General features: G+C 51.2%; 1 protein-coding gene across 1 annotated transcript in view; it reads right to left on the reverse strand.

Moving 5' to 3' along the window:
• JAKMIP1 (janus kinase and microtubule interacting protein 1) overlaps positions 1-19,860 on the reverse strand; it is a 173,651-nt gene that overhangs the window by 83,730 nt on the left and 70,061 nt on the right. The window contains exon 2 of the mRNA XM_008017951.3: positions 2,782-3,057. Coding sequence (XP_008016142.1) covers positions 2,782-2,910 — 129 coding nt within the window. The 5' untranslated portion in view covers positions 2,911-3,057. The remainder of the gene's footprint in view (positions 1-2,781; positions 3,058-19,860) is intronic.

Below are 19,860 nucleotides of genomic sequence, written 5' to 3' on the forward strand. Positions count from 1 at the left end.
ATGGCTGGATTGAGAAAATAAGCAGCCAGGGTGCACCCAAGTGGGAATTGCTACATGTCCCAGAGGCAAGGAGGCAGCCTGGTAACAGGGAGGCCCAGCCTGGGGTCCGCATGGGCCTGGCTTTCAACCCAGCAATACCATCTACTGTGCTGGCCTCGTGTGTGGGGCTACACTGTGTCCCCTGAAATTCATATGTTGAAGTCCTAACCCCCAGGACCTCAGGATGTGATTGCATTTGTAGATAGATCCTAATGAGGTCATTAGGGTGGGCCCTAATCCAATTTGCCTGGTGTCTTCATAAGAAGAGGAAATACAGACATGGACACACACAGGAGAAAGCCATGTGAAGATACAGGGAGAAGGTGGTCGACTGCAAGCCAAGGAGAGAGGCTTCAGAAGGAGCCAATCCTGACACCTGGATCTGTGGCTGCCAGCCTCCAGGACTGTGAGACAGCAAACGTCTGTTGTGTAAGCCGCCCCATCTGTGGACTTGGTTACTGCAGCCCTGGCAAGCTAACACACCTGGGCAAGTCCCTGCCCTCTCCAGCCCTTGGCTGGCTCACCTGTAACACGGGGGAAGCTGCACCTGACCTCTCAGTTCCCTGCCAGGGTCATGACACCCTCTAAAGCACCTGGCGCTATCTGCACAGTAGGCATATAAATGTCGCCCTGATGGTCATATGAGAATATGACAGGCAGCACCCAGGCCCTGTGTGTGACTGTCTCATTCATTCCTCAAACAACCCAGGAGGCAGACACCTTAGAGGTCCCCATCTGCAGATGGGAAAACTGAAGCAGGGGGTTACACAGCTTATAAAATCTCAGGCAGGGGTGGTGGTGGAGAGGGGATGGAGCCCAGGCAGTGTGATGTGAGTGAGCAGCTTTCCCTGTCACCACAGCCACTATTGCTACGTCCAGATACAAGATGCAAGCCCCTGCAGCCCTAGCCAGTCAGCCCCAGCCCCAGAGGTGACCTGGCCTCTTGACCTGGCTAAAGGGTGAACAGGTCAACATCACCAGCATCCATGACTAAAAGAGGCTGGATGCACTTGGACTGGAATCTTGAACACCTAGGGATGGAGACAGGTGCATCTGTCCCCAAGTTCCAGAAGCCCACTCCCCCAGTCCAGAACCCAGCCTCTGCTCTGTGTGGTCCATCCTGAGCTGGGGGTTGGAGCCAGAGCCCAGGCCCCAGCCCTATCCCCACCTGGCAGCTGGATCTGGCCTAGCACCCCATTGGCGGCCTGAGTCCCAGCTCAACAAGACGGAGATGCCTGATGCAATTTCCCAAGCAGCCTCCACCCATTGCTCCAGGTGCTACATCAGAAGCTGGAGGGCACCTTCAGAGCTTCAGTTAGACCCTGAACTGCTCGAGCCACCCAGGAGCAAGCCCGCATCTCCATCCCCTTTCTGTCCTCAGCCTGCCTAGTGGTTCCTCTCTGGGCTCATAGCCCTGGGCTTGCTCTACCTTCAAGTCCACCCAAGTCAGAGCCAGGCCACCAAACAGGACTGCAGCTGGGCCTGGGCACCAGATGTTGATGGATCTTTTTATTGCATCCATTAATCAGATCCTCATGACCATCTTAAACCAGACAGCTATTATTACACCATAATAGCTGGTGTCAGATGAGCAGACAGAGGTTTCAGAGACTTTTAGTCACCTGGCCAAGATCACGAGACCAGTTAGGGGACAAGCTGAGGTTTGAAGTCAGGTCTGCCTAGAAAGTCTGGGCTCCTCCCCTCTGTGACATCCCATGCTTTAATTAGACTCCCAGCACCCAACCAGGCACTGTCCTGACCAGCTCCAAAGCTCAAATCTGCCCTAGGAGAGAGGAGAGTAGCTCATATCCCAGAGCCAGGCTCTGTTCCAAGCTCTTTACCTAGCAAAGCCCTGAGTCCAGACCACAGCCCCATCATGTCTAAGAAAGCACATATGTGGCTTACAAGATCTCAAGGCAGCATAAACCAAATATAAACTTTGAAGCCTCCTGACTCTCTGAACGGACCCCTCCTCTCCACCAAGGGCATTCCAAAGTTAACCTGAAAAGCTAGTTCAGGCCATGATGGGAAGCGGGGAGTGGGACATGCTTCACTATGCCCTCCTCCCTTTTCGAATTTAGGAAAAGCTGGTACTGCCATGACCTTGCTAAATTAAACTAAACTTAGCCTGAGGGTGCCTTCATGCATGAGTTCCTATATAATGAACTGCAACCTAACTTAGCAAGCAAACTAACCAAAAGGCTGACTTAGGAGCATTTTTAAAGAAACAGCCGAGGCTCAGCCAATCACAGAAGCTGAGCATCAGTAAATCACAGGTGACCCACGGATCAAGGGTCAAGCTGTAACCAATCAACTAGCCTCAGCACCTCTTCTGTTTTCTGTCCCCATAATGAAAGCTGTCTGGCCACATGCAGGATTCTCTGAACCTGGTCTGTTCTGTTCTGGGGACTGCCCCATCCTCGAATCGTTCTTTGCTCAATTAAACTCTGCTAAACTGAATTGGTCAAACATTTTTCTTTTGACAGCCCTCATCTTGCAGGTAAAAGAAATCAAAGAATGGGGTGTTCAGTGGCTTGTCCAAGGTCACAGCAAGCACTGGTGGGGCCCGGACTCCTGCCCAGCGGTCTTTGTACTACAAAGGGGCAGGCCGCAGGCTAGAGAGGTGAAGCGCCTACCCTCAGCCCCCCACCTGGAACAGGCTCTCCATACATGCCCCAGGGGCAACACTGCCCAAAGGGACATTTGCAGCCCAGCTGCTGCTGAGCTGGCGCCAGCCCCCACCTTGCTCTTTTCCTGCTGGAACTCGATCTGAATGCTGGTCAGCTTGGCCCGCAGCTCCTCGTTGGCCATCTGCACCGCGTCCGTCTCCATCTCGGGCTTCTCGCCCTTGCTCCGGCCTTTCTTCGACATGCTTCCTCTTGGGTCAAGATGCTGAGATCCTGCGGTTCACACCTGTTCACACACGCCAGCCAGCAGGCGTGGCTACCAGCTCCACCGTGCTAACCAGTTGCGCAGGGCTCAGCTCGCCCTCCGAGGAAACCACCATCACTTGGGATCCTGAGGGAAGGAGGGAAACTGAGTTAGCAGAGAGAGAAGGGTGGGGAGCTGGTGTCCCTGCCTAGGGCACCCTGGGCCAGGCAACTGCCTCATCTGGAGGATGACCTGCCACTCCCAGAGCTGACCTAGAGCCTCCCAGATGGGGGCTGCAGCAGAATCACTTGGAGGTTGTTAAGGCATGGAGTCCTGGGCCCACCCAGAGAATCTGATTTGCATTTCTAACAAGCTCCCAGGTGAGGCTCCCAAGTGACCACACTTTGAGTAGCTTCAGTCCATCCTGCTCCCATCAGGATGAGACCAGTCCATCTCAGCACCCTGTAGACCACAGTCTGCCAACATCAGTGAGCCTGAGTCTCCTAAGATACTTCTTCCAAAAAGCAGGGCCCTGGGCCTCACCCAGAGGATGGTAGGCCAGGGAATCTGCATTTCCATCCACAATCCCAGCAATTCTGGAGCCAGGTCTGAGGACCACACTTAGAGGAATGGGCTTTTTGATTTCAGAGGTTAGTGGTTTCCTTCCTTACTAGATAGGTGACGTCACCCAGTGTTACAGATGAGGAAACAGAGACACACAGAGGTTGACTGCTGGTGATGTCACTCAGCTACTGAGACAGGAAACAGTATGAACCCGATCAAGGTCCACAACTGGAAGCGGGTGAGCCAGGTCTGAGCCTAGCCACCGACCCGAGCTGCCTCGGAAAGCCCGCCTCTGCTCTCCCTTCCCTTCCCCATGTCTCCGTCTCACTTTCCATCTGACAAACTGTAATTGACTTAGTTCTCATCTACGTCCCCTACATGAGGATGGATTCCCAGTAAGCAAGGCCTGGGCCTGCTCTGCCCCCGCTGTGTCCTCCATGCCTAGAACAGAGGGCAGCACGTAAGATGCATTCCATCAGGATCCACCAAGTGCGTGAATGAATGAGTGAGTGACAACAGGAGAGTCATGAGGTGCCCATCATGTACCAGGGCCTGTGACAGGAGCTGGGAATCCTGTCCTATCATCCTTGGAACACCTGGTGGGAGAGGATTTTACTAGGCCCATTTTAGAGCGAGGAAATGAAAGCACAGAGAGGTGAAGTCAGCTACCTAAGTCCACACAGCCAGTGAGTGGGGTGTTGGGATTAGATCACGTAGGGAATGAATGCAGAGCGAGGAGGGAACACTCCAGTGTGGAGGAATGCTAACTTGGGAGGTTGGGCAGATGAGACAAAAGTGGCAAGGCAGGCCATGAACAGGACGGAAGGAGAGAAGGCACCAGTGAGGCTGCAGAAGATCGTGTGTCTAGAAGAAGGAAGGTGCCAACAGCGGGCAGCCCCGAAGAGGTCAAGGTGAGAACCCGAAGCTGGCCATTGGATTCGGCCTCCTGGAGTCCATGTGACCTCAGCCTGTGGGTGGGAGATGCAGGAAGCATAGGATGGGGTGCCCAGGAATGGTCTGGGGTGGGGTCCCCGCAACACCAGTGCATCTGGCAAGTTGCAGATGCTCAGTGGCCTTGAACTGAAGTCAGGCGGGACCTGCTAGCCCTGAGGCCCTGGGACATCCCTCCAATCTACAAAATCTGGGAGGCAGTGATGGAGGCCAGCTGCCTTCCTCCTGAACAAGAGAGAGTAGTGTTTCTTAAAACACCATGAAGGATTATTCTGGGCTAATCAACATCTCCGCTGATCGATTCCAGAAAGGTACATTCTGTCTTCAGAGAAGTATGAACTCCATTTGCCTTGATCTGACTTAGAGCTTGATACATAATTCATTCCTCGCCTCCGCTGACCTGCCGCTTTTATAACCACAGCAGTTCTCAGAAATCAGCCTTCGGGTCTGAAGTGCTCCTCCCCATACCCTGATGGGCAGGAAGACACACAAAATGCAACACCAAAAAAGGAAGCTTGCTCCTTTTTATTCCTTTGTGTGGCCACTTCTAGGAATGTGCTTTAAGGAAACACCAGAGATAAGTCTCTGATAGAAACACTTGGATGTCCATCCCAACAACACAGTGCTCAGCCAGAACGGATAGATGACGTCAATGACGTCTAAGCCCCGACAGAAAACTCCGCACGGGGAAAAGGTCAGCGCCACAAAGAGTGAAAAAGGTGAAATAAAAAAATAGGCCGGGTGCGGTGGCTCACGCCTGTAATCCCAGCACTTTGGGAGGCTGAGGTGGGTAGACCACCTGAGGTCAGGAGTTTGAGACCGGCCTGGCCAACATGATGAAACCGCCTCTCTACTAAAAATACAAAAAATTAGCAGGGCGTGATGGTGCGCACCTGTAATTCCAGTTACTCGGGAGGCTGAGACAGGAGAATTGCCTGAACCTGGGAAGCGGAAGTTGTAGTGAGCCGAGATCGTGCCATTGCACCGCAGCCTGGGAGACTCCATCTCAAAATAAATAAATAAATACATAAAAATAAAAAAAAATACAATTTATAGTCTCAATTTTCTGCTATATATATGTAGATATATATATATATATATATATTTGCTCATTATTTTCACTCAGTCACAAATATGTGTTGAGCAACTGCGAGGTGCCAGCCCTGCACCCTGGGGACACGGTGGAACGGACATGGCAGCCACACCCCCAGGATACTGACAGGGACCATCGCGGGGATGCAGTTACAGGTGATATCTATTCTCTTCTTTAGACTCATCTAGGTAAGTACAATTTTCTACTTCAATGACTGCTTTTAAGAAGAAACAGTGCAGTTTTTTTGTTTTGTTTTGTTTTTTAAGAAAGGCAAGAAAAATATCTGCAATTAGCCAGGAAGGACCCCCAAAGAAAGAAGAAGAGAAACAAAACGGACCACATCCACAGGAGCGGCCCACCAGCCTCGCAGGCAGGACAGGGCAGCTGCAGGTCTGCCAGCTCTTTGGGCCACTGGTGGGGGAGAGGGCTGCCCTGTCCAGGACCCAAAAGCTGTTGAAGCCCTACCCTGAGCATGCGTCAACTGTCAGCTCCTCTGGGTCAGAACCTTAGCTCCCACCTTTGTGCGCCCCACCCCCTGCCCAGCCCAAAGTCCAAGCTCGATCCAATTCCAGGATGAATAAATCTCCATGGGCTGATGCCAAGCCTGGTACTCTCAACACCCCGTTCCAGACACTGCCAGGCTGGGCCACAGTGAGTGTGGAGATGAATGGAGTGCAGGAGGGGAGGATGTCCACAGTTCTGGGCCAAGTCAACCTCAGAGCTCAGGGTGGGCCCCAGCAGCCGGCCTCTGTGCCACGGACACACTGTTGATGGTCCTGACGCTCACAGCGCCACGCAGCATCACTAAAATCAGTTCCTCCAGCTGCAGGCTGCACAACGGTCTCGTCGGCAGGAGCAACAGCAGGGAACTCTCCTGCCTGAGCTGAGCTTGGTGTCTGCTGCACCCAGGACTTTTCATTCGGAGCCCACTGCCCACCAAGCAGGAGATGGTACAACCCACTGTGGAGGAAGGAGCACAGCAGTGGCTCAGCGCCACAGGCTGGAGGGTGACTGCTCAGGACACACAGGAGGCGGAGTCCTCAGAGCATGCTCCTTCCTGAAGGCACGGGGAGCCCCCCCTGCTGATCCTGGGCCTTGCCTGGCATATAGGCCAAGGTTGGTAAATAGCCATCTCCTGTGAACCAGTCCTGTTGGCTCCAGAACTGAAATATCTCTGCAGCCCACCCAACTCTGACATCACGTGCCCCCTTGTCCCAGCCTCCATGCCATTTGTGTCTCGGCAGCATGGGTGCCCTTTAATTGCCCACAGGAAATTAAAAACCGGGCACGCAGGAGGACCAGACAAGGTCCTGGCCATCACAGAACTGTCTAGTCAGGGAGACCACTATGGAAATGAATACACAAAATAATGATGGCTTGTGGTAGATGCTGGAAAGAAAAAGTCTACAGGGCACTGTGATACACAGCTATCAGATATCACCTGTGACGGGCAGGCGGTGGTGGGGGCAAACAGCCAGACCACGTGGGGGCTCTACACCAAGCACAGAGTCAAGACCAGCTATGTATTTGCAGCTATGTATTTTGCAGTGCAAAATGAAAACATGAGGCTCCTCGTTCAAACTTATTAAGACTTGCATGATGGCAACAGCAGAGCATTAAGCCAAGAGCCAGGCCCTCTGAGTGCAGACCCTGCAGGACAGTACAGGTCGTGTGCCCGTGAAGCTGGCCCTGGACAGAGTTCAAGCCCTACCCTGAGCATGCTGGGAAGCCATTAGCAGGGTGTGACTCGAATTTCCATTTCGCTGAAGTGCAGATGGTAATAGCTGTACCCCAGTGGTGGTGGCGAGGGTAAAATGGGTCCCTGCCTGTCACACAGGAAGCACTGCAGAGGCTCTTGCGACTATCATCCTGCTGTTTAAAGATCACCCGGGCTGCTGAGACACAGAGGAATGACATGGAGGCTGGGCCAAGGGGCATGTGGTGTCAGAGATGGGTGGGCTGCAGAGATATTTCAGTTCTGGAACCAACGGGACTGGTTCGCAGGAGGTGGATATTCGCCAACCTTGACCTACATGCCAGGCTCTTGCTCTGACCCCACAGCCTTCCACAATGCCCACCAATAACATCTGCCCACGCACTGGGTGCGGGGCCTTGTCTGGCCTTCTCAGGCCTGCTGCAAAATTTCCTCCCTTCATTAAAGCACAGCTTCATGGTGACAACATTGTAGAGGCAAGCAGAAGGGCTGGGACCCTGGACTGAGGCCACAGGAGGCAAGGGCAGAGCTCTGGTTGGCCAGCATGGGCCAACTTCTGGCTGATGAGGGCTGAGGTGGGCTGAATCGTGGCCCCCAAAAAGATATCACATCCTGCTCCCCAGAACCTGCGGATGTGCCCTTGTTAGGAAAAAGCGCCTTTGAAGATGTAACGAAGTGAAAGATCTCAAGACGAAATCCTCCTGGAGTAGGATGAAGTCTAAATCCATTGACAGGAGTCTTTACAGGAGATGTGCGGAGAAGACACACAGAAGAGAAGACCACGCGATGCCAGGGAAGAGACCAGAGCGCTGCGGCCACACCAGGGAAGCCAGGACAGCTGACAGCCACCCAAAGCTGGAGGAGGGAAGGACTGACAGCTTTTTTTAAGGGAATGTGACCCTGCCAGCACCGTGACTTGGGACTTCTGACCTCTAGAACTGTAAGAGTAAATTTCTGTTTACCACCCAGTTTGTGGTCATTCTTTATAGAGGCCACAGGAAATTAATATACCAGGCAAGCAGGAAAGAACCACTCCTGGGGCCGGATGCAGTGGCTCACGCCTGTAATCCCAGCACTTTGGGAGGCCGAGGTGGGTGGATCACCTGAGGTCGGGAGTCTGAGACTAGCCTGACCCAACATGGAGAAACCGCCTCTCTACTAAATATACAAATTAGACAAGTGTGGTGGCGCATGCCTGTAATCCCAGCTACTTGGGAGGCTGAGCCAGGAGAATCGCTTGAGCACAGGAGGCAGAGGTTGCGGTGAGCTGAGATCATGCCATTGCACTCCAGCCTGGGCAACAAGAGCGAAACTCTGTCTCAAAAACAAACAAACAACACCAACAACAAACCAGTCCTGGGACGCGCTCAGCACTTTGTTTAATGCCTGAAGGTAACCAGCTCCTCAGAACACAAGTCTGAATGAGCCTTGCCTCACCCCTCTCCTCACTGTGTGTAATATCACCAGGAAACCACAATGTCTCCCCGCTGAACAGGGCCGCTCACATTCCTCTACAGTCACAATACACAACCTACAAGGTGAGATTAGAAGGGACCTTTGCCCCCAAGGTGTGGATGAAAAAAGTAAGGCTCAGAAAGCAGAAGTGAGTTGCCCAAGATTGTTGGATGACCTGGTGGCTGCCGTGGTATTTCCAACTCAGGTTTCCTGCCTCCAGCCCCACATGGCCTGATATTTTTATAACAGGATTCACAAAACGAAAATGAGCTCCTTCAAGACACCTCAAATCCAAATATCTGATAAGCAGAAATTCCGGCCCATCACCAAGAGGTCTTCTTTGTAACACTTCCTGCACACTTCACCAAAAATTACATGGAGATCCCAGGGGTCTCCTTGGAGAAAGTATGAATGAGGTAGGTTGGCAGAGTCGAATCCTTTCTGTGGACAGAAAACAGTTTATCCTAAAGAATCTAGCCACACTTTTTTTTTTTAAACAAACATTCATTACTTAATGAGCCCTTAGGAAAAAAAAAATCTCTCTCTGAGTAAGTATATGACTTTGGTTTAAATATCTAAATCCAAATTGATTGTGCTGACTTAAAAAGCTACAGCCATATTCCTACCCCAGGCTCAGTAATATGCTTCCTGGAAATTTATTCTAAGGAAGTAATTCCTGAAAGGAAAGAGCAATCTGCCTAAAGATGTTGCGAGTAGCATAATTTGAATTGTTGATGGCAATGGGAAACTGGAAATAACCTCAGGATCCAAAAGTTGTTGATGGCCAAATGAGCAAAAGCACACTAGCTAACTCAGAAACAGCCCAGGCAGAGACAGGGAGGGAGGCCCACGGACAACAGCGGCGTGTGAGCCCTGCCGGGCAGCACCTGGAGAGATGGCGAGTGTGCTTCTCATCAGTTCACATCCCGCGATTTCGCTTTAAATCCGGTGATGGTGGGCATGCTATTTATGCAATCAACAAAATAATGAAAGAGATGGTACTGGGTTCTCTTTTGAGCAATACTGAAATACCAGAGTGAAGGTCACACCCCAGGCCAGCTTCAGCTCCTTCCATGAATCCTTTATGGGCCAAGTGGGGACTCAGAGGCTGTCGGAGTCCCCACTCCACAGTGCTGCTGGAGGCTAAGTGCCTTCAGGTTTGGGCATTTCTTGGCACACTTACCGGTACAAAGCAATGCTCAAAAAAAGGCAGCAGGCCAGCTGCAGTGGCTCACGCCTGTAATCCCAGCACTTTGGGAGGCCAAGATGGGTGGATCACCTGAGATCAGGAGTTCAAGACCAGCCTGGCCAACATGGCAAAAACCTGTGTCTTCTAAAAATACAAAAATTAGCCAGGCATGGTGGTGCACACCTGTAATCCCAGCTACTCGGGAGGCTGAGGCAGGAGAATCGCTTGAATCCGGGAGGCAGCAGTTGCAGTGAGCCAAGATCACACCACCACACTCTAGCCTGGGTAACAGAGCAAGAGCTTGTCTCAAAAAAAAAAAAAAAAAAAAAAAAATGGCAGCAGCTTCATCGTCGTCATCATCATCATCATCATTCTCATTGGTGTGCACTGCCAGATTTGCCAACAATATCCATAGCTTGACCCAGGATTTTTCCTATGACTCTATCAACAGTGGGCTGCATAAGGAGCAAGGGCATAAAATGGTCCTCCGTGTTCAGGCCCAGAACAACCTATTTGGAGGTTAATACTCTCTTGCCTTCAACTTCCCTCTCACCTTCCGAAGAACTGTGCCAGGCATCAGGAGAGCAAAAGTTGGAAGCAACCTGAATGTACCGCCATAGGGAATTCCTTGTACTACAAAACTGCACCAGTAAATCCAGGGATGGGTATGCAGTGGAGGAGGGTACGCCATCACAGACAGGCAGCCTGCCCCTGGACCTAGCAGGGAGCACACAACTCCCTGTGCAGGAAGTCACCGGAGTGAGTCCTTGGCACAGGCCATCTACTCCAGTGATCGCAACGCAGCTCCAACGATGCCCGAGAGCATGAAACAGAGGAGCCAGATCTGAATTTTCCAGAGAAAGCTGACATTGATTTTTATGTGAAATTTCCCAATTTGTATATGTTAGAAATGAATTCGCATAGATTTGTGTAAATATCGTTCAGCCCACACAAAAGCCATCTGTGGACCAGATTTGATCTGTGGCCATCGCCCTGCCAACTCTGATGTTTGCCACCTATTAAATGGAAAAAGCAACTTATACAATCGTACATACAGCATACTACAGTGTATACATATATATAATGCACATATATACTGCATATAATAGACACTGTATATATGTGCATTTGTAGGCAGGCTTATGTTTAAGTGTAGGCATTTAAAATAGCATAGACAGGGCCAGATGCAGTGGCTTATGCCTGTAACCTTAGCACTTTGGGAGGCCGAGGCAGGCAGATTTCTTGATGTCAGACGTTCAAGACCAGCCCAGTCAAGAGAGTGAAACCCCATCTCTACTGAAAGTACAAAAATTAGCCTGTAATCCCAACTATTCAGAAGGCTGAGGCAGGAGAATCGCTAGAACATAGGGGCAAAGGTTGCAGTGAGCTGAGATCTAACCACTGCACTCCAGCCTGGGTGACAGAGTGAGACCCCATCTCAAATAATAATCATAATAATAAAATAGCATAGACAAATATTTACAATCTATTGAGAGTGGACATCTTTGAAAGAGGTAAAGGTAGTTGGGTTTTTCCTTCTGTTTGGATTTGATTTTTGCCTGGATACATTTTCTAAAGGACCTACAAAGACTGCATTGCATATTTAGCATGAAATCACAAAAGAGTCTTGTCTTTAAAAGACTGTGCTGAGATTCAAGGCATGGCAGAGGCCTTATGAAGAAAAATAACATAATGTGATATAAATAGAGGTTAGAGGGAGCAGCTGCTGACCTGAATTCAAGTCCCACACAAGCAAGCGCCGGTTCTAGGATGCGGGAGACGTCAGTTCATATCCCTGAACTGTCGTTTCGTCAGCTGCAAAGCTGGGAGGACAGCGCCCAGCCCATGTGATGTGGAGGTCAGGGAGGGGGATGTGGAGGGTGAGAGCACGGGCTCAAGAGCCAGAGTGACTGGGTGGATTCTTAGCTCTACTACTTACCAGCTGTGTGACCTCAGACAGAAGACTTCACCTCTCTGTGCCTCAGTTTCTTGATCAGAAAATGAGGCTAGTAACAATTCCTTCCTCCTAAGGTTGTTGTGGGCATGAAATGATTTCATACTTTTAAGGTTTTTCAGAACAGGGACCAGACCGTAACAAGGACTCGGTAACAGTTAACAATTACAATGATTTAACTGCAAACTACAAAGCCTTTTAAATGAAAGATGTCACTTGTTAACATTCTAATAATTTAGGAAATGCAAAAGGCTCTTGTTAGTTTTTCTATTTTCTGCCAATGCTACTAGTTTTCAACATCACCCCAAAAATGCACACCTATCTTGAGGCTGTACAGTCCTATGGAACAGAGTTGTTGCCACTGGCAGAGGAGGCATGGCTTCCGGGGGGCCCAAACCCCTCACCCAGAGCCATGGCACACCATGCAGTAGGTGTGCCCCCATCCCAGGCGCACAGCTTGGTTCTCAGGATTTTCACAAAATCCTAGGACCTGAGCTGTCTGTTCTTCCAGCCCAGGGCCTAAGAGATACAGGGAACTGGGAGACCACATTGTGCAAAAGCAGAAGACACAGGCAGGAAAATGAAAGACAGCAAAGATTTTCTAGAAATCAAAGATTTTCCACTATGCCACCACCCCAAAAGAGAGAGAGGATATTAAAATAAAAAGTCTTTTAATTCTTAAAAAGAAGAAGCCTCAAGCTGGGCATGGTGGCTCAAGCCTGTCATCCCAGCACTCCGAGAGCCCAAGGCAGGAGGATGGTTGAGCCCAGGAGTTCAAGACCAGTTTGGGCAACAGAGGAAGACCCTGTCTCTATAAAAAAAAATGTAAAAGTTAGCTGGATGTAGTGGTGCGAGCCTGTAGTCCTAGCTACCCAGGAGACTGAGGTGGGAGGAGCACCTGAGCCCAGGAGTTCAAAACTGCAGTGAGCTATGGTGGCGCCACTGCACTCCAGCCTGGGTGACAGAGCAGTGAGACCCTGTCCGTAAAACACACAAGAAAGAAAAGGCCTGGGAAGTCTAGGAGATACTTTCTTAAGAGACCTCATTTTCCAATTACAGGAAATTAACAAGGTGCTTGCTGTCTCTTTTTATACTGATGCAAAATAGTTAGAGGGAGTTTTAAGTGAACCTTCCATAAGGCGTAGTCAATAATGTCAACCAAGTCAGGTTTTCCTAACACATACTCTGGGCTTGGAGGTGAAGTGCCATAGAGAGAACCCAGAACGAGGAGCAGGAGGCTTAGTCACTTGCCTCAGCTCTGCCACCATCCCCTTCATGGCCCTGGCCCAGCTGTGTTCCCTCCACGCAGGACTTTCCATACATAATGGGGGTGGGCAGTGCAGATGGCACCACGTGGGATGAGGGTTGGCGACCATTGCTAATCCCAGAGAGGGCCACCTGCGACCAGGGCTCCCAAGCCCTGTGTCCCATCACTGATGCCAGGAGGTCACAGCTGGCGGGTCTCATCAACATAGAAATGACGATAGAGCAGCCACCTGTACCAGCACATTCAGGAGCACTTAGTGACCTGGACCCAGTTCCACGCTTAAGTGTGGCAGCTTAATCTGCAAATGGGCCTCAGCCTTCCCCAACCCTCAACATCCAGCCAAGAGCTGTCCCCTATCACCAGTTTTCAGAGGCATCCCCTACTGCCACTGAACCAGCCAGCCCTCACCTTGCCTCTCTGCATTCGTGTGACACAGTGGCCTCCCCTGGTCTAGGCCTACATGCCAATTCATCCAAGCTCTAGGGCCATGGGGAGTGGCCCTCCCCACCGTTCCCTGCTGATGCCCTGTAGGGGAAAAAGTGTCCATGGCTATAGCAGCCAGGCCTCTGCACTGCACCCTGCTTCTTGCTCCAGCCTGGGTCATGCCTGCTGTCCCCTGAAGTCCTCTGCATGTGCCCCTCCCTAGCTCACAGGCCACCTGGGATCACCTCCTAACTCCCCAGTATTTGACTTGGGCCACACTTCTTTTGGGCAAACCTCTTCTGCCCTGCAAGCAAGGTCGGGCATCCCTGAGGCCCAAGCCTGACTCTAGGCCACCATCACGTGACCATCTATCTCCAGGACTATGAGGCCAGCTGGGTTGAGATTGCCACAGGAGACAGACCCATTTTACAGATGGGAAAACTGAGGCCTAACAGGTCGGGGCTGGCCTGGGTCACAGACGGAGTAGGAGAGGAGAACCTGCCTGTTCCCCACCAGTGGTCAGCCAGGCTATGGTGAAAGGCCACAGGGTGGGCACCACCCCACATAGGCACCATAGTCCCCACCCCCAGCTTGCTGAGGTGCCCTCAGCTCCCACTTCCCTGGGCAATTATGTCATCAGCACTCCAGCAGCCGGAGCACCCCACCCAGACTGGCTGACCCCTTGCCTAGGACCCTCCCATCCCAGGGGCCAAGACCCTTAAGCCCCTCCCCACAGACAGGGCCACACAGTCCCAGTAAGCTGGGACGGAGGCCACTCGATGCCACTCTCCCAGCTCCATCTATGGCCACAGTGACCCACACTGTCCAGACTTCCTGTTTCAGGTCAGGTTGTTCATTCTGCACCCAACAAACACCTAAGAGTCCCTCATGTGCCCGGGAGGGGGTGATTCTGTGCATGTTACACACACAAACATGCATGTACCATACAGAAACACACACACCATGTAGAAACACACACATACCATACAGAAACACACACACACCACACACACACACTATACAGAAACACACACACACACCATGCAGAAACACACCCACACCATACAGAAACACACCCACACACCATACAGAAACACACACACACACACACCATGCAGAAACACAAACACACCATACAGAACCACACACACACACCACACAGAAATACACACACACACCACGCAGAAACACACACACACCATACAGAAACACACACACACAAACACACACACCATACAGAAACACACACAATACAGAAACACACACGAACACACACACACCATACAGAAACACACACACATACCACGCAGAAAAACACACACACCATAAACACACCACACACATACACCATACAGAAACACACACACCATACAGAAACACACACACACACCACGCAGAAACTCACACACACAAACACACACACCATACAGAAACACACACACACACCATACAGAAACACACACACACAAATACAGAAACACACACACACAAATACAGAAACACACACACACAAACACACACACCATACAGAAACACACACACACAAACACACACACCATACAGAAACACACACACACCATACAGAAACACACACACCACGCAGAAACACACACACAAACACACACACCATACAGAAACACACACACACCACGCAGAAACACACACACACCATACAGAAACACACACACCACGCAGAAACACACACCATACAGAAACCCACACAAACACACACACCATACAGAAACACACACACACACACCATACAGAAACACACACACACAAACACACACACCATACAGAAACACACACACCATACAGAAACACACACACACCATACAGAAACACCACACACACGATACAGAAACACAAACACACACACACCATGCAGAAACACACACACACCATATAGAAACACACCTACACACCATACAGAAACACACTCCATGCAACACACTGCATCACACACAGACATTACACATGCATCATACAGAAACCCATACCACATATGCCACACACACACACACACACCACAGACACCACACAGAAATATACACATCATACAGAAACACACACCACGTACAACACACACACCACACCATACACAGACATCACACACATCATACAGAAACCCATACCACATATGCCACACACACATACACCACAGATACACACCACACACGAATATACACATCATACAGAAACACACACCCCATACAACACACACACCACACCATACACAGACATCACACACATCATACAGAAATCCATACCACATATGCCACACACACATACATAAGACACACCCCCTATACCACACCCAGCAGCGCAGAGTTGGTGGTTCTGAGCCAGGCAGGCTCCCTGGCAATCCCCAGCCAAGGGACGTCATTCTCTTTCTACTGAGGGAAAACTGAGCTGGGGGGCTTCAGAGCCTGGCACGTCACCTGGCCAGTGAGCCCAGTCTACCTCACCACGCGCTGCCCACCCTGCCCACCTGACCCATCTGAGCCACAGCAAACCCAGGGGCAGGCAGAGCATAGGCTGTTACCCCAGTTTAGAGATGAGAAAACTGAGGCTCAGAGCCAAGGGCACGGCACACCCCACACACTGAAAACACACCGTGGGGTTTGCTGGAAAGCCGGCCATTCTGGAAGGGAAGATGGGAAGCAGAGGAGATGGGAGAGACTGGGGGAAGCCTGTGCCTGGGGGAGCGAGAAGGGGCCAGGGTGGCCGGCAAAGGCTGGGCCCAGCAGGGGAGGACTGGTTGTCAGCCTCAGGCTCCCCGGCCAATGGCTTGGTGGGGACAGTAGCAACGGTGACCTCACTGGCACGTTGGTGAAGCCCAAACGGGGCAACAGCTGTGACAGGACTTGGCAGGCTGGGAGGTGGTCCAGAACTGTGGCCCCGCACTGTGTGAAGAGAAACAGTGCGAAGGAAGACAAGGCCAGTGCACACCTGGGAAGGCCCCACAGGTCACGTCCCCCCTTCACTCCTGTGGGATTCCCTCCTTGATCCCCTTTCTCCGACACGCGGTCCTCCAGCCTCTCTCAAAAGTCCTTCCATTGACAAGAGCCCCGCCTCGGGCTCACCCTTGGTAGCCCTCACTTCAGAAAGCACTTCTCATTTTGAACCAAAAAGAAGCAAACAAAACCCGGCACCCTTCTATTTAGCTCCTCTGGGCACTCAGAAGCCCCCAGACTGCTTCCAACCTCCCTCGTGCACACAGGAGCCTTTTAGAGATGGGAAAGTTCCCATCCCACCCTCCCCCCCGTCTCTGGGTAACACCTGCTATTTACCAGGCGCCTTTCGCAGGACAATCTCATTTGACCCACACAACAATGCCCTGTAAAGGCTGTGATGCCAGGACTACCACCACCTCCACCTGCGGGTGAAGACACTGGGGCCCGAGACAGTAACTGGCCACAGTCATGCGGTTCGAAAAGGGCTTTAGAGCCAGACAGACATGGATTCACTTCCCAGGTGGGTCACTCAGGGTCTAGGGTCAGTGCTCTGAGTTGTCTGGGCCTCAGTTTCCCCATCTGTGAAAGGAGGATCTCTCACTGCATCTAGGCTCCTGGACTGTCAGAGCCCCACAGGTGGTGGCTGTCCATGGAGTCAGGGCAAGGGAAGTATCCCCACAGGTGTGTTCTCCAAACGGGTGGACAGAAGGCCACCTGCTTCCGTAGCTGGGGCCCGGGCGCTGCGAGCAGTGAATGAGCTCAGAGGGGACCAGGAGCAGGGAGGGAGGGAAGGGGAGTCTTTACTGGCACAAGGTCCAAGCCCGTGGCCTGGGAAATTTGTCCCCACAACAGGAGACCCAGCTGGTCTTCAATGTGCTTCTTCAAGTGGAAAAAAAAATGAATGGATCCATTGTCTGTCTGACAAAGCCCCAGCCTGGGTGAGCAAACACGGGAGCCACGTGCCTCCTCCGTCCATTCCCTCCAGGGCTCGCTCCCCACGTGCACTGCCCAAGTCCCATGCTCCACCTGCCAAGTCCTCTCTGGAGTCCTTCTGGTGCCCCCAGCCTTGCCACCTGCAACTGGCTGACCTCACAGGCCTTCAGGGTCTCCCTGCCCCTCCTCCTCCCACCCAGGGCCACCAGAAGGCACCACCTATAGCAAGCATCAGCCACACCCCACCCCTGCAGAGAGATAAATCAGCAGTAACAGGAACCTGCCTGTGGAGGCCCACTGCCCAGAACCCCCACACCCGGCGGGTGCCTTGCCCGGCCCCTGGCCATCTCACCCAGGCATCGGGTCCACTTGCAACCTTCACAGCTCCTTCCACACCATCAGGTTTAGTTGAGTCTCCAGTACCAGGCAAGGTGCCTGCCCTGAGCAGGTGTCAGTACCCCTGGGAGCCCTCTTTGGATGCCTGCTGGATGATGAAGACATCACATATCCCACTTTCACTCTTGCCCTGTAGGGTGTCTTCACATCTACAGAGTTCAGGAAGGAGGACACATGCCATCCAGCCATCAAGGGACACAGGTTTCCTGATTCCTTGATAAAAATAGTCCCCCCTTCTGCAGAGTCAAGTACAACTGGACAAGAGCTAGCACAAGTGTGGCCGGATGCTGGGCATGGCCCCGCCACATGCCAGCCAGGAACCCTCGATATTTAAATATGGCCCTTGGCTAAATGGTAAGGTACTGACCATCAAGGGTCCTTGGCCTTGCTCTTGGATAAACAAAGCCATGAGTATTTGATCTCTATAATCTATAAGGTTTGAGATCAGATTGAAGTCAACTGGTTAAACACATCACCCCATTATTTGTTTAGCATAAATTTGTGCCACGTCTCCTGAAAGTCAGGTGCCATGCTGGTACAGGGACCAGGATACCAAGCAGGACCCACCATGCCCTGCCCTCATGACGCTGATGGCCGTTCCTGCTGAAAGCTCCTTCGTCCAGACCCCCACTCAGCTGCTGTTCTCAATATTTCCCTACACAGATCAGGAGGAAACCATCCCTCTGCATTATAAATATGATCAAAGAGGTTACGATGAGCTTTCTCCTTGGAGCACCACTCCTGTCCCTAGAAAAGTATTCTGAGGTCAAAACACCCTTCCTGTTTCTGGCAGCCTCAACTGTCACCATCACCTGTCACTGTCCACCAGTCAAAGAATCAGCACCTTCGCCTCTGCTGTGGAGAACTGCAGGAGACACAGCAACAGCTGAACACCGCGACGACCCTGTCCTCAACAGTCTCCTTCTCCTGGTCCTAAGAAGTCCATCTTGATATGTCCCAAAGAAGCCAAGCTCAGGAGGAGATGCCTCTCTAAATTGGGAAGACTCTGGAACACCTCTGGCCTCATAGTCAGAGACCCACAGAGCCCAGGTCCAAGTTCATCATGCCAACCCCAAAAAGATCAGAGAAACTTCCAGTTAGGGCAATACTGTGCACTGACCTGCCCCAGGCCACTTTGGCAAAGTCCTACCCAATGAAGTGGGGGATTCTATACAAGAGGAAGGGAGGCAGGGGAAGGAGGAGGGAGGGAGGGAGGACGCAATGAGAATTGAGCCAAACTTTTAGTTTCTGGTCTGTCACATAAGGAACTTAGAAGCATGACTCCCATCTAAACAAGGCAAGTTAAACAAAATGCAAATCAAGAACTTTTCTTGGATCCATCAGACAACTGAGGTCATAGAGCAACTTACTGCCCCAACATTTGGAGAGGCAGACAGGCAGACACACAGAATCACAACGCACCACAGCAAAAACCTCCACAGGAACCAGTTTAGGTTCCTTTTACCAAATGCATCATGTCTGGCTCTCAACAAAAAACATTCCAAGGCATACTAAAAGGCATAAAAGAGAGCCCAAACATTGGAACCAGACATGGCAGAGACGCTGGAATGATCAGACTGGAACTTTAAGAGAACTATGATTAATATGCCAAGGATTCTAATGGAAAAAGCAGACAACATGCAAAACCAGATGGGCAATGTAAGCAGAGACGAAACTTCTAAAAAAAAAGGATGAAAAAGAAAAGCTAGAAATAAAAAGCACTGTAACAGAAATGAAGAATGCCTTTCATGGGCTCATTAGTAGACTGAACACAGCTGAAGGAAGAGTCAGTGGGCTTCAACATACGTCAATAGAATATTTCCTAACTGGAAAACAACAATAAAAGGACTAAAAATAAATAAATAAAACAGAATATCCCAGGACAGCCAGGCGCGGTGGTTCACACCTATCATCCCAACACTTTGGGAGGCTGAGGAAGGCAGATTGCTTGAGCCCAGGAGTTCGAGACCAGCCTGGGCAACATGGTGAAACCCTGTCTCTACAAAAAATACAAAACTTAGCCATGTGTGGTGATATACACTTCCAACCTCAGC

This window comes from Chlorocebus sabaeus, chromosome 27, assembly GCF_047675955.1.
Source record: "Chlorocebus sabaeus isolate Y175 chromosome 27, mChlSab1.0.hap1, whole genome shotgun sequence".
In the NCBI taxonomy this organism is placed as follows: domain Eukaryota; kingdom Metazoa; phylum Chordata; class Mammalia; order Primates; family Cercopithecidae; genus Chlorocebus; species Chlorocebus sabaeus.